Source organism: Chrysemys picta, chromosome 3 (genome assembly GCF_011386835.1).
Source record: "Chrysemys picta bellii isolate R12L10 chromosome 3, ASM1138683v2, whole genome shotgun sequence".
NCBI lineage: Eukaryota > Metazoa > Chordata > Testudines > Emydidae > Chrysemys > Chrysemys picta.
The window spans coordinates 166,303,145-166,319,940 of record NC_088793.1 but is presented as its reverse complement, the minus strand read 5'-3'; the positions used below and the strand labels follow the sequence as shown (position 1 = coordinate 166,319,940).

The window sequence follows — 16,796 nt, the reverse complement described above, 5'->3', positions numbered from 1 at the left end:
TCATTTTATTTTACCAACAAGTTGCTGATAACATTTTTGAAAACGTTTGCAGACCTGTGTTCCTCAAGAGTTTAGTAATGTTATATGGAGCCTTCAAAGTAAGGTCACTAGTTTGAATGTGACACAAGTCCAATAGTGATTAAAAGCTATTACTATCTCGAATAGACAAAGTGGGTTGAGGTAATATCTTTTATTGCAACAACTTCTACTGATAAGGGAGACAAGCTGTCTTGTCTATTTAGACTGTAAGATTTTCAAGGCAAGGACAGTCTCTGATTCTGTGTTTGTACGGTGCCTAGTACAATGGGGCCCTGATCTCAGTTGGGGACCATAGATGCTACTATATTTTTATTAATTATCACAACAACATCTGTAAGCAAAATGGGGAAAATTGTCCTGACTTTAAGCATGTGCCACTCTTGTTCTGATAATAAATAAATAGTTCAGTTTCCAGAACTTGTCAGCCATGAACTTTTATTCAGCAACATTAAATTCACTTTAAAAAGGCTTTTTCTTTTTTTTGTAGAATTAAAATGTTAAGTTACAACGGTTAATTTGTTAGAAAAATATTTAAATTTTTCCATCCAAGATATCTTCTTGTCCCCAGAAGGACTAAGTCCATTTTTATATGCCAACAGCAGCTTTATTATTTATACTTTTAAAAACTGCTCTATAATAAAATAAACAACAATAATGACAAAATAAGCAAAAACTTTTAAAAACTTTATAATCAATCTTTCTGTTAACTGAACATTAGTAATGGGATAACCTTGAAAGGTTTGGAAGAACAAAGCTGAACTAAGGGTATGTCTACACTACGAAATTAGGTCGATTTTATAGAAGGCGATCTTTAGAAAGCAATTTTATACAGTCGATTGTGTATGTTCCCACTAAGCGCATTAAGTCGGCGGAGTGCGTCCTCAATACTGTGGCTAGCATCGACTCACGGAATGGTGCACTGTGGGTAGCTAGCCCATAGTTCCCGCAGACTCCGCTGCCCATTGGAATTCTGGGTTAAGCTCCCAATGCCTGATGGGGCAAAAACATTGTTGCGGTGGTTTTGGGTACATGTCATCAGTCTCCCCTCCCTCCCTTCCTCCATGAAAACAACGGCAGACAACCATTTTGCACCTTTTTTCCTGGGTTACCCATGCAGACGCCATAGCACGGCAAGCATGGAGCCCGCTCAGCTCACCACTGCTGTTGTGAGCATTGTAAACACCTTGTGCATTATCCTGCAGTATGTGCAGAACCTGGCTAGGAAACGCCAGCACGAGGACAATTGTGAGGAGGACACGGACACAGATGTTCCTGAAAGCATGGGATGTGGCAATTGGAACATCATGGCGGCAGTGGGGCATGTTGATACAATGGAACGCCGATTCTGGGGCTGGCAAACAAGCACAGACTGATGGGATCGCATAGTGTTGAAGGTATGGGATGATTCCCAGTGGCTGCGAAACTTTCACATGTGTAAGGCCATTTTCATGGAACTTTGTGAGTTGCTTTCCCCCGCCCTGAAGTGCAGGAATACCAAGATGAGAGCTGCCCTGACAGTTGAGAAGTGAGTGGCGATAGCTCTTTGGAACCTTGCAACGCCTGACTGCTACCAGTCAGTCGGGAATCAATTTGGAGTGGGCAAATCTACTGTGGGGGCTGCTGTGATCCTAGTAGCCAATGCAATCACTGACCTTCTGCTAGCAAGGGTAGTGACTCTGGGAAATGTGCAGGTCATAGTGCATGGCTTTGCTGCAATGGGCTTCCCTAACTGTGGTGGGGCGATAGATGGAACGCATATCCCTATTTTGGCACCGGACCACCTTGCTAACCAGTACATAAACTGCAAGGGGTACTTCTCAATGGGCTGCAAGTACTGGTGGATCACACGGGATGTTTCACTAACATCAACGTGGGATGGCTGGGAAAGGTGCATGACGCTTGCATCTTTAGGAACTCCGGGCTGTTCGAGCAGCTGCAAGAAGGGACTTACTTCCCAGACCAGAAAATTACCCTCAAAGAGGCATTGAAAACCAGTTTCATGACTGGCCAGGCTACGGTGTGACAGTTGTGTGTGTTTCTCCTTGATGCAAACCCGCCCCCTTTGTTGATTTTAATTCCCTGTAAGCCAACCACCCTTCCCCCTTCAATTACAGCTGGCAAAGGAAATAAAGTCACTATTGTTTGAAACCATGCATTCTTTCTTTATTAATGAAAAAAAAGTGAGATAACTGACAAGGTAGCTCGGGTAGGGTAGGGGAGGAGGAGAAGAGGGAAGGACAAGGCCACATTACTTATTGTTGCCACACTACAAATCAAAACTGTTTGAATAACAGCCTTCTGTTGCTTGGGCCATCCTCTGGAGTGGAGTGGCTGGGTGCCCAGAGCCTTCCCCCACCACGTTCTTGGGTGTCTGGGTGAGGAGGATATGGAACTTGGGGAGGAGGGCAGGTGGTTATACAGTGGATGCAGCGGCGGTCTGTGCTCTTGTTGGTTTTTCTGCAGCTCCACCAGACGCCTCATCATGTCCATTTGCTCCTCCCTTAGCCTCAGCATTGCCTCCTGCCTCTTATCGTGCTCACTGAATGCTTTCCTCGCCTCTGTCACTGAATGCCTCCATGCATTCAGCTGTGCCCTATCAGTGCGGGAGGACTGCATGAGCTCGGAAAACATGTCATTGCAAGTGCGTTTTTTTCGCCTTCTAATCAGTGATAACCTCAGGGACAGAGATGATAGGGGGAACATAGAAACATTTGTACATGCCGGTGGGGGGGAAGATAAAAAGGGAGAGTAAAATTTAAGATGATATATTTCTGAGAACAAAAGGGAGATGCTTTCACAGTGAATCAAGCAATTCACAGCAGACAGCACATGTGCTTTAGGTACAAGGTCGCATTTTGCCTTTTATATTGGGCGCCTGCTGGTATGGTGACACATCACACATGGCTGGGCAACAGAATTCGGTTTCCAGGCAGCCATGGTAAGCCAAAGGGTACGCGGGGTTGGCTTCGTCCGCCTTCATAACATATGGAAATGGTTTCAAACTGCAGCTTCCTCCTTTCCCATAGGAAGCAATGCTAATTGGGTTTGCCATTTAAAAGGAGGGGCTGCGGTTTTCGGGTGGATGTGCAGCATACACCTCCCTCCACCCCACCGCGTGGCTATTCTCTGGGATGATCCCTTCACACCTACCCCGGTTGCGTAGCTATTCTCAGGGATGATCCCTTTTAGACAAGCACAAACAGCCCAGCATGAACGGGGTCCTTTTACTGTTCCCTTACAAAAATTCCCCTATTTCAACCAGGTGATCATGAATGATATCACTCTCCTGAGGCTAACACAGAAAGATATAGACTGAATGTTGCTTGAATGTGACCAAAACCCAGGACCATTCGCTGCCATTAAAAATGCTTTTTTTTTTTCCAAAATGGAAAATTCAGTGGGAGATGCATGTTTTTTCTAAATGTGTCAGGGGGCGGGGGGAGGGTCACTAAAACCCTCGAAACCCAAGTATTCTTTTCGACAACCCCAAAACTGATTTTTGTGTTGTTTTTTGTTAATTGAAAACTGAAAAATTTTGATCAAAAACTGATCTGATTTGTTTTTTTGAATTTTTGGTTTTCCGATGAAAACCTGAAACTTCTGAAGAAAAACTGCCAAAAATAAGGAATTCTTTAGCTCAAGTGTTGCTTGAACACAAAGCATTTCCTGACCAGATCATATATGGAACAAGTGATAGGGAGGATGACCATAATTTTATCTGCTATCTCCAGCACTGTAGCGCTAACACTGTGCTGTAGAGGTAGTTCAGTATTGATACAGGATGGAGGCGTGCACCTGCTGAATTAGCAAGACCACTTCCTGTAGCATTCCTGTGTTCCTTGCAGGTCTTCCATTTAAGTACTGACCAGGCTTGATCCTACTTAGCTTACAAAATCTGACAAGATCACAGTGTAGGTTGCTGCTCCTTCCAGTCCCAGTTTGTACACAGCTGTTATTTCTTAACAAGCTGTGGAGTGTTTTACCTTTTGTTGTGACTGTCTGTGCCATGCTGTATGCATAAAGGTCAGCAGTGAGGAGGAAGGTCTTCAGCGACTAGGAAAATCACAGGGAGTGGGAGTATTATACAAGATCATTTATTCTGAGAAAGGCATGTTAAATCTAGCAGTTGCCTTTTATCTGTCATTTGAGCTTGCTGACGGTGTGAAACATTCCTTGTAGTTCTTTTCTGTGTTGGATCATCGTTCCTTTCTCTGTTACAATAAGACAGGGAACGAGGCTATGGAGACAAAATGACTTTCCAACTTTTCAAGTTAGAGTGCCATTGCTCTGGATTGTTCTCTAACGCTTAGACTAAGTTATCCATGCATCAATACAAATCTGGGTAATCGTATTTCAATTTCTGGTCCTTATCTTATACTATTTGCCTTCAAAAGAGATCCAAGGATAACTTTTTTTAAAGGTGCTAATATAAATCATTATACCTTTATTTTCACCCAGGCACTGTGATTCAATATGCCACCGAACTTCTACAGCAAATTCTCCAACTTTAATAAAATGTGCCAATGACAAAAGAAATTAAACAATCTAATGAGACAGCATTCATCACTCAAGATTATTGAAGTAATAAATTATTGGCTTTGAGTGAAGGGATAGTGTGGTCAGGAGCAACATTCTGGAACTCAGGGGCCTCTTACATACTTTGCACCTATGGTTTATGGAAGACTTATCAGTAAATCTTTGCTGAAACTCCCTGGGGTGAGAAGATACTGGAACAAGTTGGACTCTCTATTCTAATACACTGCTAATAATTTATATGCTAGATTCAAATATGTTTAAATAAATATGCTAAATACACAAATTCCCTTAAAATGTTCATAGTCAGGTCCTAGTAGGTGCACCCGCACCAGATTTAATTTCACAATGCATTAGATAATGCAAAATTAGACTGAAATTTACCTCATTTGTGATTTGTGTGCTATCTTTGAAAGATGAAACCTGTTACCATAGAGATACCTCTGCTCACAGACTTCTGGCCCACATCTGGCATTTATAAATGCCAAGCACAGTATAATATGTGATGCAGAAGAGTAAATTCAGATTTAAATCTCATAGTTTATTTTATGCAAAACGCTTTTTTCATCCCCAATGAAAGCATTGCCATATTTTCTCATCTATTGAATAATTACATTTTACATTCATATAGCCTAATGGAGTATTAATACAATTACATTTTGATTGAAATGAGATGTTCCAATAGCCAATACAGAAGCAGATCCCCCAGTACTATATAGTGGCACAAATATTTGTACTGACATGCTATGGAATTTCAGGGGCAGAGATTATACTTGCTGATGCCAATGCTGAAATGTGAGTTACACTGAAATTCAAGGGTAAATATGTCAGCATAAAGAGTCAAGTAGACCTAAGAAGAAATGAATTATGGAAAGTGGGTCAGCAAGAACTAATTTCCTTATGAAGAGAACATCTGAGCACCAGCATATCTTTTTATGCTTTTTCACAAACCTGATATTTCATTTTTCATTTTTGAGGGATAAAGTATCAGTAAGTGCTATGATTTTGTTATTGGATGCTTTCAAAGAAGCATTTCAGAAGTATGCCTTAAAACAGCAAAACGGGCTTTTTTTAAAGCTGCTATATTTATCTATCGTTAGTTATTTAGATTTATTTAAAAAGTGTCCCTTAAATCCAAATCTCTGACAGCATGTCCAAAATAGAATACCTGTAATTCGTACAAATTAGACTCAATATTCAAAAGTGAGAAACTTCCAAATCCATTCCTCCCCACAACTCAAAAACGTAGATTCTCCCAGTCCTCTTCTAATGGAAGAACAGGTAAGCTTTGCAGTGTGACCGGAATGCCCTTAAATCCAGTCTCTGGTGGACCAAGGGTCAGAGGATGTGGGGAAGGAAATACATTCAAAAAGCAAGGATCCTTCACCAAGAATTCCTTTCCTCATATCCGTTCCATTTAAATGAGGCAACTAGTAGCTCATGCACTTCAGTAGATTGGAAATGGTGCAGTATCATACAGAGGACCCATAACTGATATAGCAACATCTTAAACATCACCTGGAAATCCACCGGTAGCCAATACAGAGCTGCAATTTTAAAATGTGAAGGTATAGCCTCATGTAAAGCATATTGCAATTATCTAACCCTGGGGTTACAAAGGAATGGATAGTGTGGGAAGGCCCACATATAAAAGAGACAAACTTCTTGCCAAATGATAGAAAACATTCTAGCCAATCACTGTGACTTGCACATCTAGGAACAGCTTAGCCACTAGCCCACACTTCCTCTCAAACAGCTTTTTTATGTAAAAATGCAGTTACCCCTTAACCTACTTTTGATATATTAAATATTTATTTTACTTGTATTCATCTACCAGGAGAAAATGCATTATTTTGGCATCGGTAAACAGAGATAGCAATGATTCATCAGTAGTGAAACAGAGAACCAATCAATAAATTTTTTTAACAGGCATACTATCCTGTTATGTTGTCAGCAATTTTACTAACATACACATGCTTAAGGTTTAATGATTTAGAAAACAATGATTTGATGATAAGGTATATTGTATACATTTTTTTCTCCAGCTGATTTATCAATAGCTAGACAACAAATTATTGTAAGTGCGGTGCAAGCCAAGATGTGGACTGTGGAAAATAAGAGCTAATGTCATGAACTGTATGCTGCCTCTTGATGACAAATAGGCATTTGCTCAGTCTAACAAGACCTGTCACAGTTTGACTCTCCTACAATCATGGTGTTTAATAAGTGAAGCATATTTTCTTTGACAAACAGGCTTGCCAAGACAGGTTAGATTCTCAAATCACCAAAAATAGATTCATGAAAGGTATTTTTGTACTTAAATTATATAGGCTAGCTTTTGCAAACGTTACTGAAGTGAATAGATCTTTTTCATACAAATAATAGATTGCAGAATCCAGATCTGTATAAATGGTGCTAACAGATTTCATTAATAATTAGAATGGGGTAAAGGAGTGTGCTGTTTCGCTTTTACAATGTTCCCAATTTTTAAATAAGAAATTACAGGATACAGTATCAATCCATAAAATTAGTGACAATAAAATTACCTACAACAGCATCTAAGGAAAGTTAGAACACATTTTAAAGAGCATAAACTGAGAAAACAAACTAATGCAGACTATTTTTGGTAAATGAATATAAACACCTCATACATACTGAGACCGTACCCTTTCAACTACCAAAGGTACAGATTAATGGACCACTAAAACATGCTGTGTTATGTTTTATTATTTTGTTTTGTTTTCCATCTCTTCATGTTCTACAAAGTTTGTATTTTAATGAGACTACAGTACAGCTGTACATCTTAAAAATAATTCTTCCTTAAATACAGTCTGGTTTTCACCATCCCTTTATGAAAAGAAAATATCTAAAGTGACACATGGTGTTTTTTTGTTTTTTGTTTTAAATTCTCTACTATCATGAAAACATTTACTCCTGAATTAACAGGGAGGCAGGTTTTCCTACTGGTTGCTTTGAGAGTGATGTAGAATTGGCAGTGGCATATGAAAAAAGTAATTTATAGGATGATAAACTATGATTTAAGGAGGGCTCCCTTCAGCAAAATTAATGAGAAAAAATGAGGTATGGAACTATGGACAGGATAAAATGAATTCTTTAGAAGAGTAAAGCATATAGGGCCCATTCGTTCATTCTTTTCACACCCAGGAATCACGCTGACAACAAAGAATACTGGATTGGGTTTGTATTGGTTACTAGTTTTCACAGCATTTTGGGCTCCATCCTGTGAGTTAAGAGGGCTTCTTATTGAAGATGTTAAGTATCTTGTAGGGCTTTTTATAACCATTTTGAACATTTGGGGTGAAATCTTGGCTTCATTGAAGTCATTGACTTCATTTGGGCCAGGATTTCATCCTTGAAATTTTTACATTCTACTGGAAAAACTTGTGGTCTAATTTCAGCCTGTTGCCATGTAAATGTGTTTGGAGACAAGAAAGTATGAGAACATAGCAGTGAACAGAGCAAGAGGAAGGACAGGAATTTAGAGCTAATCCTAATCTACTGCACAAATGTATGGGAATAACCATCTGAGTTGCAAATGAAGGAAAACACAGATCAGAGAAAATGGGTGTGATGAGAAAGAAAAGTAGACATGGCCAATCAGAAGCCTGCAGGCACAAATGCAGCTACCCAACAGAAGCATAGCACAGCTACAATAGCTCTGAGCAATGTATTCCTTGGGAATCCAACACGAACTAGCACTCTGCATCATGTTGGGTCACCCAGTTATGCTACTTTGCCCTATTCTGGCAGGATTACTTTGGGAAGGATGCATCTACTGGAGCATCTAGGTATACATAGGGTGACCAGACAGCAAGTGTGAAAAATCGGGATGGGGGTGGGAGGTAATAGAAACCCCCCCAAAATCAGGACTGTCCCTATAAAATCGGGACATCTTGTCATCCTAGGTATACACTATTGCTCATATTGCATGAACTTTTTGGCCTTGTCTTGAGAAAGCTTACTCTGAGGTGATTTGCAAAGAGGGAAAGAGCCTCAATTATGTTAGGTGTATGTCTCTCTTTGTCCCCACCAGAACTTGAAAAAAAGATTTGATTCAGAGGGGCCTAATTCTCCCCTTGCTTTTACCAGTTTTTCCACTAATGTAATTACATTGTCTTTAGCAAAGTTATTCCTGATCTATGCCAGTGTAAGTGAGAGAGTAATCAGGACTTTAATATTTATTTATTTTTATATTTTACCTTTTCTATTCCTCAAATGACATATTTCTGATACATTCCTATTTCAACCCAAATGAAAACTATAGCCCTAACTGATACAGCATATGTAAATAAGCAAAGGCCAGATCCTCAACTCCCACTGAGGACAATAGGAATTTAGGGTTCTAAGCACCTTGCAGGATTAGGCTGTATGGTAAATCATCTCATATCAAGGCTGGTGCTATCATACCAAGGTTTCAGATGTGGTTTAAAACAGCAATACTCCTAACAGAATACAAGAAGCAATATCTAACTGGTGTTCTGTTTTGTGAGGTTCAGGTTTACTAACTATTGATATTGGTTGTTTCTGATTGCTAACATTCTGCTGCTACAAATGATCAAATAAAGTTCACGTGACTATAATTTGTTGCTGTCCATTGTTATTCGACAAAATGCTACAACCATATTCTCACTATATATGTATAAGTGTTAAATTATGTAGACATACACAGAAACCAGTTTCTTTACCTAATGAAAGGTTCCCAGTTTATGTTCTGGACATGCCACAGTGCTCATCATTTTTGTAAAGGCTGAGCATAAATCACGTCTCTTATGCTGCCATCTCATTTCCCCAGTTTTCCCCTTGCACAGTCTTTTAGGTATGTTCTTTACCTACATTTCTAAGGATACTAGGATAAAAATGATGGGAGGAACATTATATGAAAGGTTTGGATGACACTTTATGCTAAAGACCTGTCATATTGCTTTTCTCATATTGGACAGAAGTTTCTCATGATTAGTCTCAGCATAGTAATGATTTGGGAGACATGGGCCAAAATCTGCTTGGCCATCTGATTTATTCAATTGTAGGGAAAGAAAAGAGTTTACCAGTCAAGAAAAATTTCAGGCTTTTTTTTTTTTTTTTGTTCAGATCATTCAAAACCAGTTTTGACTAGTGGCATAAGTGAAGTACTGAGTATGGTGGCCTCTAATTCCTAGCGGACAAGTGCCACATCCCAGAAAAACCCATCAAAATTATTGGCACTTTACCTGCAATATCAGAGAAGCCAGATATTGAACTGGGTTGGAGACTGAGTTATCCTCTCATTTCTAGAGGTGGTCCACCCCGAACAGACACGTTGGCACAATAAGGCTATGATAAGGAGTTCTACACATCTGTTGTCTATGCTACTCCCACTCTTGTTCTGTAGATAAGTCAAGGAGAGGAGACATAGCCGGGGAGATGAGATTGGACACAGGAAGGACAGGGGGGACGGACACAAGGAGGCCCGCAACATATAGTGCTGCTAATGGGAGACGGGCTAAACGACATACATTAGGATGTTTATACACCAATGCCAGAAGCCTAGGTAATAAAATGGAGGAATTGGAGCTCTTGGTCCAGGAACTGAAACCGGATATCGTAGGAATAACGGAAACGTGGTGGAATGGCAGTCAAGACTGGAACACAGGTATGGAGGGGTATGCGCTGTTTAGGAAAGACCGGAACAAAGGTAAAGGTGGGGGGGTGGCCTTGTATGTCAATAGTGAAATAAACTGTAAAGAAATAATAGTGGATGGATTAGATAACACAGAGTCTGTCTGGGCAATACTCACACTGGGTAATAGGACTACTAGAGCCTCTCCGGGGATAGTGCTTGGAGTGTGCTATAGACCGCCGGGATCGACCCAGGATATGGATAAGGAACTATTTAATGTGTTTAGAGAAGTAATTACTAACAGAAACTGTGTAATTATGGGGGACTTTAACTTCCCGGATATAGATTGGGGAACAAACGCTAGTAGCAATAACAGGGCTCAGATGTTCCTAGAAGTGCTTGCTGATCAATTCCTCCATCAAGTGGTAACTGAACCGACGAGGGGGGAGGCCATTTTAGATTTGATTCTGGCAAGTAGTGAGGACCTTGTTGAGGAAGTGGTAGTAGGGGACAATTTGGGCTCCAGTGATCATGAGCTAATTCGGTTTAAAATACATGGAAGGAGTAACAGAATTAAATCAAAGACTAAGGCCTGGTCTACATTAGGCGTTTATGTCGAAGTTAGCGCCGTTAAATCGAATTAACCCTGCACCCGTCCACACTGCGATGCTATTTAGTTCGACATAGAGGTCTCTTTAATTCGACTTCTGTACTCCTCCCCGACGAGGGGAGTAGCGCTAAATTCGACATGGCCATGTCGAATTAGGCTAGGTGTGGATGGAAATCGACGCTAATAGCTCCGGGAGCTATCCCACAGTGCACCACTCTGTTGACGCTCTGGACAGCAGTGCGAGCTCGGATGCTCTGACCAGCCACACAGGAAAAGCCCCGGGAAAATTTGAATTTGAATTCCTTTTCCTGTCTGGCCAGTTTGAATCTCATTTCCTGTCTGGACATCGTGGCGAGCACAGCAGCACTGGCAACGATGCAGAGCTCTCCAGCAGTGATGGCCGTGCAGTCTGGGAATAGAAAGAGAGCCCCAGCATGGACTGATCGTGAAGTCTTGGATCTCATCGCTGTGTGGGGCGATGAGTCCGTGCTTTCCGAGCTGCGATCCAAAAGAAGGAATGCAAAGATCTACGAGAAGATCTCTAAAGACATGGCAGAGAGAGGATACAGCCGGGATGCAACGCAGTGCCGCGTGAAAATCAAGGAGCTGAGACAAGGCTACCAGAAGACCAAAGAGGCAAACGGACGCTCCGGATCCCATCCCCAGACATCCCGTTTCTACGAGGCACTGCATTCCATCCTCGGTGCTGCCGCCACCACTACCCCACCAGTGACCGTGGACTCTGAGGATGGGATACTGTCCACGGCCGGTTCCTCGGACATGTTAGGGGACGGGGAAGATGAGGAAGGAGATGAGGAGGGCGAGGCAGTCGGCAGCTCTCACAACGCTGATTTCCCCGACAGCCAGGATCTCTTCATCACCCTTACAGAGATCCCCTACGAAGCGTCCCCAGCCGTTACCCCGGACACAGAATCTGGTGAAGGATCAGCCAGTAAGTGTTGTAAACATCTAAACATTTATTTTTAACAAAACAGGAATATTAACAATTAAAAGAATGGGTTGTTCATGATTAGTGTGCCCTAGGCGCTTAACGGTTTAGTAATGGGCAGTGCAAGTTTTGAAAAGAAATCTAGCAATGTCCGGTTTTCAGTGATTGTCCTGCACAAGCCGCTCTACTGTTCATTCCCTGCTACTGCAGCTACAGTAAAATGCGGTCTATGTGTCCGGGGATAGAGCAGTAATCCTCCTGGGACATCTCGATGAAGCTCTCCTGGAGGTAACTTGAAAGCCGTTGCATGAGGTTCTTGGGGAGAGCGGCCTTATTGGGTCCTCCGAAGTACGACACGTTGCCGCGCCACGAGATTATCAAGTACTCGGGGATCATTGCTCTGCACAGCAGGGCGGCATACGGCCCTGGTCTTTGGAGGCTTTCCCGGAGCATTCTCTCTTTGTCGCTCTCGGAGATCCTCATCAGGGTGATGTCGGCCATGGTGACCTGCTTTTAATTAGGTAGGGGAATGTTAGTGTTGGGACTGCTTTCCCGTTCCTTTACAGAACTGTAACCGCTGGTTTGCAGCCACGCGGTGGAGGCGGGAGAGGGGCAGCCGAAAGGGATCGTTCCCGGGGACAGCCGCGAGGGGGTGGGACAGGGGCAGAGTTCCCGCTTGCCGGATTGCTGGCAGCAGGGACTGACATTGATTTAAATGTGAAATGAGGCCAGTGGTAATATAAAAGTTTTAAACTGCCACAAGTGTACGGCTTACCATGTCTGCCTGCAACAGAAATTCCGTTGTGCTGCCTCGCTTCTCAAATGTGCTGTTCAAGACCCCAGGCACTGAATGCGAAGGCCGAGAATTCGACCTTGTGCTGAGTGCGCATGTGAAAGGTGCTGTGCATGGTCTTGTTCACAGAGAAAGACTATGTTCTTTGTTCACAACTACATTTATCTTTCTGAGGAATTCACTCCCTTTTTCCCATTTCCACAGCCCCGTCTGCGACTGTCTCACAACCTAGCCTGGAATCACACTCCCAGAGGCTAGCGCGGATTAGGCGTAGGAAGAAGAGGACACGGGAGGACATGTTCTCTGAGCTTATGGCCTCTTCCCAAGCCCAGGCAGCACAGCAGACCCAGTGGCGGGAGAACTTGACCCGAATGCACCAAGCCAACATGGATCGGGAGGAGAGGTGGCGGCAGGAAGACCAGCAGGCGACTCAAACGCTGCTTGGACTACTGAGGGAGCAAACGGACACGCTCCGGCGCCTTGTGGATGTTCTGCAGGAACGGAGGCAGGAGGACAGAGCCCCGCTGCAGTCCATCTCTAACCGCCCTCCCCCGCCACCAAGTCCCATACCCACCTCACCCAAAGTGCAAAGAAGGAGAGGCGGCAGAGTCCCTGCTAAGTCTCACTCCACCCCTGCAGAGAGCTCTAGTAGCAGAAGACTCTCATTTCCCAAAATTTGAAAAGTTCTTTCCTTCCCGCCTGACACAAGCCCCTGTCCAAGTTTCACCTCCCAATGCCATGTGTAGTTGATAATAAAAAATTCGTTTCTGTTAACTACTGTTTCAATCATGTTCTTTTGGAGGAGGAGGGGAAAGGGGGTTGGTAATTGGACAGGACAGTCTCCTTTGGCAGGGTACATAGTCGGGGGCAGGCACAGCAGCAGGGCACATACACAGTGCAGTGATGCAGTGACTAGTTGCCCCGGTTAGTCTGGGAGGTTGTTTTGATGTAATGTTGGGGGGGGGGTGGGTTGCTCTGTGACTTTGTGGCGGGGGAGGGCAGTTACAGATCTTAAGCGCCGGTCCTTAGGCAGGATGACAGAGCCACACAGCATGGGATCTGTAACCGTCCTCCCCCTGCCACAAAGTCAAATAGACCCCCCATACACACAGTCCCGATCAGGAGGGTTGACAGGCTCCGTTGAAACAAGCATCCCACCGCAGCGGAGCCTGTCAATCCTTGAGTTTAGAAGCTGCATTCGCGTCACAACACTACACCCGCCCCGCACCACAGTCTGCGTCCCAGTTTTAAAAAATTCCCGCGAAAACAGTATTAAAGAAAACGGTGTGCTTTAACAAAGTAGAACTATTTTTATTTCGACAAGTGTGTTGGAGGGGGGGTGAAGGGGGTATGTAACTGGATAGGATAGTCAACATTAACTGGGTAAAGAAACGGGGGCAGGTTTAGCTTCTCAGTACACAAACTATAAAGTCACAGGTTACCCTGCTCACTCAGGAACTTTGCTTTCAAAGCCTCCCGGATGCACAGCGCTTCCCGCTGGTCTCTTCTAATCGCCCGGCTGTCTGGCTGTGAGTAATCACCAGCCAGGCTATTTTCCTCAACCTCCCACCCCGCCATAAAGGTCTCCCCCTTGCTCTCACAGAGATTGTGGAGCACACAGCAAGCTGCTATAACAATGGGGATATTGGTTTCGCTGAGATCACAGCGAGTCAGTAAGCTTCTCCATCTTCCCTTGAGACGGCCAAAAGCACACTCCACCACCATTCTGCACTTGCTCAGCCGGTAGTTGAAGAGTTCTTTTTCAGTGTCCAGGGCGCCAGTATAGGGCTTCATGAGCCAGGGCATTAGCGGGTAGGCTGGGTCCCCGAGGATGACTATAGGCATCTCCACATCCCCAACAGTTATTTTGTGGTCCGGGAAGTAAATACCTTGTTGCAGCCGTCTAAACAGACCAGAGTTCCTGAAAACACGAGCGTCATGAACCTTGCCCGGCCATCCCACGTAGATGTTGGTAAAACGTCCCCTGTGGTCCACCAGTGCTTGCAGCACCATGGAAAAGTAGCCCTTTCGGTTAATGTACTGGGTGGCCTGGTGGTCCGGTGCCAGGATAGGGATGTGAGTTCCATCTATGGCCCCACCGCAGTTTGGGAATCCCATCGCTGCGAAGCCATCTATGATCGCCTCCACGTTTCCCAGGGTCACTACCTTTGGCAGCAGTACATCAACGATTGCCTTGGCTACTTGCATCACAACAACCCCCACGGTAGATTTGCCCACCCCAAACTGGTTCGCGACTGACCGGTAGCTGTCTGGCGTTGCAAGCTTCCAGAGGGCTATGGCCACTCGCTTCTGTACACTCAGTGCAGCTCGCAACCGGGTGTCACTGCGCTTCAGGGCAGGGGACAGCAACTCACAAAGTTCCAGGAAAGTTCCCTTCCGCATGCGAAAGTTTCGCAGCCACTGGGATTCATCCCAGACCTGCAGCACTATGCGGTCCCACCACTCAGTGCTTGTTTCCCGTGCCCAGAATCGCCGTTCCACGGCATCAACATGACCCATTGCCACTGTGATGTCCTCGGCGCTGGGTCACCTGCTTTCTGACAGGTCTGTGCTACTCTCAGACTTCAGGACATCACCGCAGTGCCGTAGCCTCCTCGCCTGACTTTTCTGCATCTGCCTCAGGGAAACCTTTATGATAAGCTGCGAGACGTTGAGAGCGGCCACAACTGCAGCGATGGTCGCAGCGGGCTCCATGCTCGGAGTACAGTGGCGTCCGCGCTGTCAATGACTGGAAAAGCGCGCGAACTGTTTTCCCGCCGGCGCTTTCAGGGAGGGAGGGCGGGAGTGATGGACGGATGACGACAGTTTCCCAAAAGCACCCTCGACTCATTTTGTTACCCAGAAGGCATTGCCGGCTACACCCAGAATTCCAATGGGCAGAGGGGACTGCGGGAACTGTGGGATAGCTGACCACAGTGCACCGCTTCGAATGTTGACGCTATCACCGTTAGTGTGGACGCACAAAGTCGAATTACTGTCCTTAGTGTGGACACACACGTTCGACTTTGCAATATCGATTACAAAAATTCGATGCAAGTAAAATCGAACTACTCTCGTAGTGTAGACAAGGCCTAAGGTTTATAATTTTAAAAAGGCCAATTTTAACAAACTAAGGGGACTGGTAAGGGAAGTGGACTGGGCAAACGTATTAATGGATTTAAAAGCAGAAGAAGCCTGGGATTACTTTAAGTTAAAGATGCATGAGCTGTCGGAGGCCTGTATTCCAAAAAAGGGAAAAAGATTACTAAGCAAGAGATTTAGACCGAGCTGGATGAGCGACCGACTCAAAGGGGCGATTAGGAAAAAACAGAAAGCGTATAAAGAGTGGAAGAGGGGAGGGATCAGTAAAGCGTTTGATACTGTACCCCATGAGGAATTATTGGTTAAACTGAAAAACATGGGGATCGATATGAAAATCCAGAAGTGGATAAGGAATTGGTTACTGGGGAGAATGCAGCGGGTTGTATTAAAGGGTGAACTGTCGGGTTGGAGGGAGGTTACTAGTGGAGTGCCTCAAGGTTCGGTTTTGGGACCCATTTTATTTAATCTATTTATAACTGACCTCGGAACCGATTGCAGGAGTGGGCTGATAAAATTTGCAGATGATACGAAGGTGGGAGGCGTTGTAAATTCGGAGGAGGACAGGGATATCCTGCAGGGAGACTTGAATGAGCTTGTGAATTGGAGTATCAGAAATAAGATGAAATTTAATAGTGAAAAGTGTAAGGTGATGCATTTGGGGATGACTAATAACAATTTTAGTTACAAGATGGGGACGCATTGGTTAGAAGTAACGGAAGAGGAGAAGGACCTAGGGGTTCTTGTAGACCGCAGGATGACTATGAGTCGACAATGTGACGTGGCGGTGAAAAAAGCCAATGCTGTCTTGGGATGCATTAGGCGAGGTATATCTAGTAGGGATAAGGAGGTCCTGCTTCCGTTGTACAAGGCGCTGGTGAGACCTCATTTGGAGTACTGTGTGCAGTTCTGGTCTCCCATGTTTAAAAAAGATGAACTCAAACTGGAACGGGTGCAGAGAAGGGCCACTAGGATGATCAGAGGAATGGAAAAGCTGTCGTACGAAAGGAGACTAGAGGAGCTTGGGTTGTTTAGTCTGACAAAGCGAAGGCTGAGAGGGGATATGATTGCTATCTTTAAATATATTAGAGGGATTAATACAAGGGAGGGAGAAGAATTATTCCAGCTTAGTACTAACGTGGATACCAGAACGAAT

General features: G+C 44.1%; 1 protein-coding gene across 1 annotated transcript; it reads left to right on the top strand.

Annotated features, from left to right (window-relative positions):
* The first annotated feature begins 10,771 nt into the window (after positions 1–10,771).
* LOC135982500 (uncharacterized) lies at positions 10,772–13,303 on the top strand. Its single transcript, XM_065589483.1, has 2 exons — positions 10,772–11,751; positions 12,746–13,303. The coding sequence occupies exons 1-2, from the start codon at positions 11,175–11,177 to the stop codon at positions 13,219–13,221; spliced, it is 1,053 nt and encodes a 350-aa protein (XP_065445555.1). The 5' UTR covers positions 10,772–11,174; the 3' UTR covers positions 13,222–13,303.
* The last annotated feature ends 3,493 nt before the right edge of the window (positions 13,304–16,796 follow it).

Excerpts from the sequence above, each read along its gene's own strand:
- LOC135982500 (XM_065589483.1), top strand. The coding sequence starts at position 11,175 with ATGCAGAGCTCTCCAGCAGTGATGGCCGTGCAGTCTGGGAATAGAAAG. Across the intron at positions 11,752-12,745 it reads ATCTGGTGAAGGATCAGCCA|CCCCGTCTGCGACTGTCTCA; the intron begins GTAAGTGTTGTA and ends CCATTTCCACAG.